Source organism: Setaria italica, chromosome IX (assembly GCF_000263155.2).
Source record: "Setaria italica strain Yugu1 chromosome IX, Setaria_italica_v2.0, whole genome shotgun sequence".
NCBI classification, from domain to species: Eukaryota; Viridiplantae; Streptophyta; class Magnoliopsida; order Poales; family Poaceae; genus Setaria; species Setaria italica.
The window spans coordinates 13462695-13469775 of record NC_028458.1 but is presented as its reverse complement, the minus strand read 5'-3'; the positions used below and the strand labels follow the sequence as shown (position 1 = coordinate 13469775).

Genomic DNA, 7081 nt, shown 5'->3' with positions numbered 1-7081 from the left:
TACTACCGGAAGAAAGACACAGATGATTTCCTTTTTTCATCCTGCTCTAATATTTTTCTTTCATGAAATCTGGGATTAATAGTTGGACTAGGTTAACGCGCGACCCTATCTTGTGCCGCCATGTGTCCCTCAATCAGCAATAGTAGCAATACGCGGGTGTGGCATGCAATAGATTGAATATGTCACTTCGGAGTGACAACGGTGATAACATCGGCAAGCAAAATAGTTATATTTTCTTCAAACGAGCATTACTCTCTCATCAAGCATTGATTTTCAAATCCGTTTACACCTTTTTATTTCTTACAATAAGATCCACAAAACAAGATCCATATTAATATATTTTGAAGTCATTTTATACTTAGTGTCAACTTATGTTGATACAATGCACTAACTTATATACTAACTATGTAGCAACTTATATGGTATTTTTGGATAACTGATTCTGTTATATGTCTAGTAGAAAATCATGCATGGACATGTAGCTATTTATTTCATACAATGTAATAACTTGTATATCTACTACTACACCTTTAACTTTTATAGGAATTCATATCAACTTATTATTGTCAAATTACTTAGAAAATTTGTGACAACTTTTATATTGTTGCAACTTATGTAGAAATAATGCAATAACTTGTGATAATATACTAATTTATGTGGAGACAATACAACAACTTACGTAGATACTTCAAGTAGGCAACAACGTCATGCAAAATCTCTTTTGTAGAGATTTATGTATATAATTTATAGGTAAGTCACTCGATAAGTTGTCACACAAGCTACTATGCATTCGATATAAATTGCTAGCGCATAATTTTTTTCTTGAACTATATGCATCATGGATCTAGTTTTGTAGAGCTCATCGTGAATAAGCCAGTGGTATGAATAAGCCAGTGGTATAGATGAAGTTGAAAACAGGCAATTTAGAATAAAGTTATCATATTTTAAAGAGGTCAAATGAACAAAAAATCACGTGAACCAGCGGACTTTAGTTTTCTCCTTTGGAGGCTGTAGTAGGTCATGCGTGCTATCATCCTAACTACCAGCCACAAACTAATTCACCTAATATTTAAATAGGCGTTGCTAGCGCCCGGACGTTTTTCCCATCGGACGCTCCGTTGGTCCATCGCAACATCAAAAAATAATGTCTGCAACATAGAAAATAAACATTTGCAACATAGAAAATCGATGTTTGCAACATCAAAAAAACATGTTGAAAAAAATTTATTAGCCATCTGTTGATGATGAGGAAAAAAAATCCGCCGCAACATCTGTTTTGTGTTGCATGGAATATTCAAATCTCTCATTGAAAATGCAACATCCAAAGTAAACACTTGCAACATATGTGTGAAACATATGCAACATTACAACATCTAGATCTACTTTGCAACATCCACATGAAATACTTGCAATATTCTTTTGAAACACTTGTAACATACGCTTGCAAATGCAGCAAATCCTGGCAGGAGGAGTACTGCACAGCGGGATCCGACGCTAGGAAATGATGGAGGAGGAGGAGGATGGCAGCAACCGGCGCGGCTTGCCCCTGGCCACGGGGGAGCGGCGCTCAGCACCCTTCCAAATGGAGCTCCTTAGGTGGCCAAGCCCATTGCTGCCGCCGCCCTCGCGCACCCCCTCTGAGCTCTCCGGAGCACCGCCACCCGCGCGCCGCCCTCCCGGCAGCTCGCTGGAGCGCCGCCGCCCTCGCGCTGCCTCCGCGCGCCTCCGAGCTCGCGGGAGCGCCGCCGCGTGCCGCCCTCCTGGCAGCTAGCGGGAGCGCCACCGCTCTCCAATTCTCCATGGCGGGGGAGGGAGAGAGAGATGAACGAGTGGTAGATAGGATGGGATCAGGGGGATGCGGTGGTGGATAGATAAGCCAAACGTCCTACAGTACCCGCGTCCGATTTTTTCACCGGACATCCTACCATTACCGTATTTATATCTCTTACGTGAGCCCATCACATTAGTAGCAGGCCGCAGGCCGCCAGCGGTCGCACGTTCATAGTCAAGCGCGACCCGACACAATAGATAAGCCAGACGTCCTGCAGGATCCGCGTCCAATTTTTCACCGGACATCCTACCATTACCGTATTTATATCTCTTACGTGAGCCCATCACATTAGTAGCAGGCCGCGGGCTGCCAACGGTCGCATGTTCATAGTCAAGCGCGACCCGACACGATTTAGATTTATCCTTAATAGTTCGGTTCATCCAAACAATAAGAAACGCCATTCAAAATGAATAACAAAGAAACGGCCTCTGGGATCTGCAAGAGGTAGCATGCACGAACGATTCCTGTGGCGTACTTTGATATACCTCTCCGATCTTTATGACTTGAAGTGAAGATCCGGCAAACGTGTTAAACATTTCAGTAGCCACCGAAAACTCGTTGCATGTTACTTTCAAATCTTTCAGAAGCATAATTAAATCTGTCAGAATTATATCGAAAGCGTGATTTTTTTCAGCAGAAAACAATTTTGACAACGCCTCGAAGTGCCTTTCTACATCAACCGAGCAGGCGACTTGCCACATTAGTCAGATTAACTGGTGAGGTGAGGTCACGGCACATTATAGGCCCTAATACCAGCGTATCACAAAATACAAATCAAACTATGTTTCACGTGTCAAGATTTGGACGGAGAAATCATCGACACAACACACTACTGTTAAGCCAGAGTCGAGCATAGCAAGAACATGTCACCAAAGCATCACCAACAGTAAAAATCTGAAACAAATATACCTTCGTACATTAGCAAAAACTCGCCAATGGTTCACTGTGCGCGTGGATCAGGCCCGAACAAGGCATCATGTGCAACAAAGCCATATGACCTAGCAGACAATGTTGTGTGATCTCACATCACTGCTGAGGAGGAACAAGTGGGGGCAAATCCAAAGGATTATTACAGAACAGGTTACATCACATCTGACTATCTTGTGTTCCCAAAAAAGGAGTAGCTACTTCTAAGGGATGCTACTGTTCGTTCCCTTCCAACTCACTTCTTGACCTCCTCGTACTCCGCCTCCGGAGCCTGATCGCCACCACTCTGAGGTCCAGATCCCGACTGCGATCCGCCTGAGCCACCGCCAGACATGTGCTGCCCGATCTTTGAGACAGCCTTGTTGGCAGCCTCAAGCTTGGCCTTGATCTTCTCAATGTCGTCTGAGGCCATCTCCTGGCGGAGGTCAGCGATGGCTGCCTCGATCTCAGATGCAACCTCTGCTGGGATCTTGTCCCTGTACTCTCCTAGACTCTTCTCGATGCTGTAGATAGTTGTGTCTGCGTTGTTCCTGATGTCGATGAGGGCTTTCCTCTCCTGATCCTTCTGGGCATGCAGCTCAGCTTCTTGGACCATCTTCTGGATGTCAGCCTCAGACAGCCCACCAGAGGATCGGATGGTGATATTCTGCTCCTTTCCAGTGGCCTTATCTTTGGCAGAGACGGTCACGATACCATTGGCATCGATGTCAAATGTGACCTCAATCTGAGGCAGGCCTCTTGGCGCCGGTGGAATGCCCACAAGATCAAATTCACCAAGAAGCTTGTTGTCTGCAGCCATCTCACGCTCACCTTGCAATACACGGATACCTACTTGGGTCTGATTGTCAGCAGCAGTTGAGAACACCTGGAAAACCAGAGCCAAAGATTAGAACAGAGTAACCAGGGAGTTTGGGGGGGGGGGGGGGGGGGGGGTGACATACTTGGGCTACCTACGAGAACACCACTAAAGCAAGTGACAACCAATGAGTTGCAGGAGATAAGATCAAAAGGCTCATAATACACTTCGTAAAGATGACAATGCAAATAGTCAGCATGAGGCTATATCAGAAACTATGAGAGAATTGTATTGCAACTTGTGACTATTCCCAATCGACGCGTGAGATAGATTTTCACAAATGTTTTAATTAAAGGCTCGTCAGGTTAAATGAGGTATTCCCAACAAGATAAAGCTGCATCCTCAGAGGGATTAATCATATTTACCCCTAACAAAGAGCAGAGATATCATAACTCACCTGGCTTTTCTTTGTGGGAATTGTGGTGTTCCTGTTGATCAATCTGGTGAAGATACCACCGAGTGTCTCAATACCAAGTGACAGGGGAGTAACATCAAGGAGAAGAAGCTCCTTAACATCTCCACGGAGAATGCCACCCTGAATGGCAGCACCCATTGCCACAGCTTCATCTGGGTTGACTCCTTTGCTTGGGCTCTTTCCAAAAATTTCAGATACCACCTCCTGTACCTTTGGAACCCTAGTCATTCCACCAACAAGAAGCACTTCATCCACCTCCTTAGTAGATATTCCAGCATCCTTCAAGCAGTTCTTGCATGGGTCTCTAGTCCTCTCAATCAGATTGTGCACAAGAGATTCAAACTTTGACCTTGTCAGCGTGATGTTCAAATGCTTTGCTCCGGAAGAATCAGCTGTTATGAATGGTAGATTGATCTCAGTCTGAGAAGTCGATGAAAGTTCAACCTTTGCCTTCTCAGCAGCTTCACGGAGCCTCTGCAGGGCCAACCTATCCTTTGACAGATCAATGCCCTCAGTTTTCTTGAAATCACTCACCAAGAATTCCAATAGAGTGTTATCAAAATCTTCACCACCCAAGAAGGTATCACCATTTGTTGCTTTGACCTGAGTGACAATACATAAAATAGGATCAGAAAAAGAATGCATTTCAGAAAATGTTTTCCAGAACAAGGTGAGTTGAAAGTTAAGAAGATATACCTCAAAAACTCCATTTGAGATCTCCAGAATAGAGATATCAAAAGTTCCTCCTCCAAGATCAAAGACTGCTATCAAACCCTCCTTGTTGTTCATTCCATAAGACAGAGCAGCTGCTGTTGGTTCATTGATGATCCTCTCAACATCAAGGCCCGCAATGCGGCCAGCATCCTTTGTGGCCTGACGCTGAGCATCATTGAAATAAGCTGGAACAGTAATCACTGCCTTCGAGACAGATTTGCCAAGGTAAGATTCAGCTGTCTCCTTCATCTTGGTCAGCACAAATGCACCGACCTGACTTGGTGAGTATTGCTTTCCATCTGTTGTTTCAACCCAAGCATCACCATTTGGAGCCTTCACGATTTTGTACGGCACCATCTTCATCTCTTTCTGTGTCTGTGGATCATCAAAGCGGCGCCCAATCAACCGCTTTGTTCCAAAGAAGGTATTCTGCGGATTGGTTACAGCCTGTCGCTTGGCCGGAGTTCCAACAAGCCTTTCACCCTTCTGAGTAAATGCAACAACAGATGGTGTTGTTCGCGCACCTTCAGCATTCTCAATAACTTTTGGGTTCTGCAGTAATTAATTACTCAGTTTTAGTAAACAGCAAATGAGAGAAACAAAATCATGACAGGGAAAATTCTTAGGAGTAGCTGACCTTTCCCTCCATAACAGCAACACATGAGTTAGTTGTTCCCAAATCAATTCCAATAACCTCACTTCCAGCTGCTTTTGCACTGAAAACAGATTATCCGGAATTAGCATTACTACAATAAGTAAGATGTGTAGAATTAAGACAAGAGATCATTGTTACCTGAAAGGTCTTGCAAAACTGCCCCATTTTGAGCATATGTTGGCAGCATATGTTGACTGTAAGCTGGCACCCAGCTGAAACGAGCACAAGCACAACAGTAAGAGCTCAGCTACAAGCTACGAGACAAATAGTACTGTCTACAAATCATTCAAGGCTCCTTTGTTACAATCTTAGCTAGACCGACTGAATAGATCAAACAAAACAGATAAAGAATACAGCCACTGCACACACAGCCCTGACTGGTCATTGCGCAATGACATTTTATTCATGGTTACTTAGCTCCATATCAGTAAAAAGATAATTGCCACTGCTAATGTAAAACATCGTGTGTGCATGGAAGCAATCTACAATCTTTAAAAGGCGACAGGTCCATGAATAAAGAAACTCAGTAAGTAATTCCTTGTAGACCCAATAATTTACACACAACGTTCTCTCTCACAAATCGTGAGACTCAGAGACCACTGCTTCCACCACAGGAGTACGCTAACCATCCAGAACTCAACTAATCAGCTAATACCCTCTAGCACATCGAATCTGCAAGCACTAATCTATCATTCTAGCGTCAAATCCACAACCACGTGAAATCCCACCAAATCTGCAATCAATCGTCCACCACCACCCATTCCTCCTCGCGGATCAACAACAAACCCCTAGATTACCAACCACAGGACTACTACACCAAACACATCACAATTGGAGGAAGCTAGAGAGGAAGGGGCCTTACAGATCCGAGAGGGGACGCGAGCTCCCGCCGTCTCGCGGCGCGGAGGAGCAGCGACGCCGCCATGGATAGCCTGGTCCCGGGCGTAGGCGAGGAGGGTTTCGGCTGTGCGCTGCGGCCGCTGCTGCTGCTGCTGCTCGCGAGACGGCGGCGAGGGTTTTGGGAGGGGATGCTTCGGGAGGCGGCGCGGGGGGAAGGGGGTTGGGGGCCTGGGGCGAGGTGGCTCGTGGTGGGCTTTATGAGATCGTGGCCGCTGCGGGCAAATGGGTGACTGAGCGGTGGGCCGCCACGTCGGGCGGGTGCGATCGAGCAGCACGGCGCCGCGGCGACGGAAGGCTGTAGAAACCTCTGGACCCGCGAGGCCGCGAGAACCAGGAGGTTCTCCGAGGGTTTTCTTTCCTTTTCCCCAAGGCGCAGTGACCAGTGAGTGGTAGGTTTCTCGAGGATGGGCCAAGGAGTGAGCTCTTTTCAGTTTCGGATGGGTTTGCCAGGCCAGTTTTGTTGCCAAGGCCCTAAACGTTCGGTCAGATGGGCTAAAATGGGCCAGTTAAATTGTACTCCCTCCTTCCCGTCGCAGGATATAGCTATGATTAGTTTTTTTAATTTTGACCAATATTTTTTTAATTTTGACCAATAATATCTCTAATTTACTTCAAATAAAAAAAATACATATTATAATAGTTGATTTCATGATAAATCTAACATCATTTTTATGTTATTAGTCTTCATGATTATTTTACTATTCGTAGTCAAAACTGAAAAGGTTTGACTTTGAAACATAGCTACATTAGGGGATAGAGGGAGCAGTATATTTTTCGGCAGTG

At 45.2% G+C, this 7081-nt stretch overlaps 1 protein-coding gene across 1 annotated transcript; it reads right to left on the bottom strand.

Annotated features, from left to right (window-relative positions):
* Positions 1-2718: 2718 nt before the first annotated feature.
* On the bottom strand, positions 2719-6476 carry LOC101758908 (heat shock 70 kDa protein, mitochondrial). Its single transcript, XM_004982543.3, has 6 exons — positions 6261-6476; positions 5537-5610; positions 5381-5459; positions 4726-5295; positions 4012-4632; positions 2719-3623 (listed from the first exon to the last, which is right to left on the bottom strand). Exons 1-6 carry the CDS (start codon positions 6321-6323, stop codon positions 2994-2996), a joined length of 2037 nt encoding a protein of 678 aa, XP_004982600.1. The 5' UTR covers positions 6324-6476; the 3' UTR covers positions 2719-2993.
* Between the last annotated feature and the right edge of the window lie 605 nt (positions 6477-7081).

Coding starts and splice junctions, on each gene's coding strand:
- LOC101758908 (XM_004982543.3), bottom strand. CDS start 6,323: ATGGCGGCGTCGCTGCTCCTCCGCGCCGCGAGACGGCGGGAGCTCGCG. Junction 5,460..5,536: donor AGTTTTGCAAGACCTTTCAG/GTAACAATGATC, acceptor ATCTGTTTTCAG/TGCAAAAGCAGCTGGAAGTG. Junction 5,296..5,380: donor TTGCTGTTATGGAGGGAAAG/GTCAGCTACTCC, acceptor TAATTACTGCAG/AACCCAAAAGTTATTGAGAA.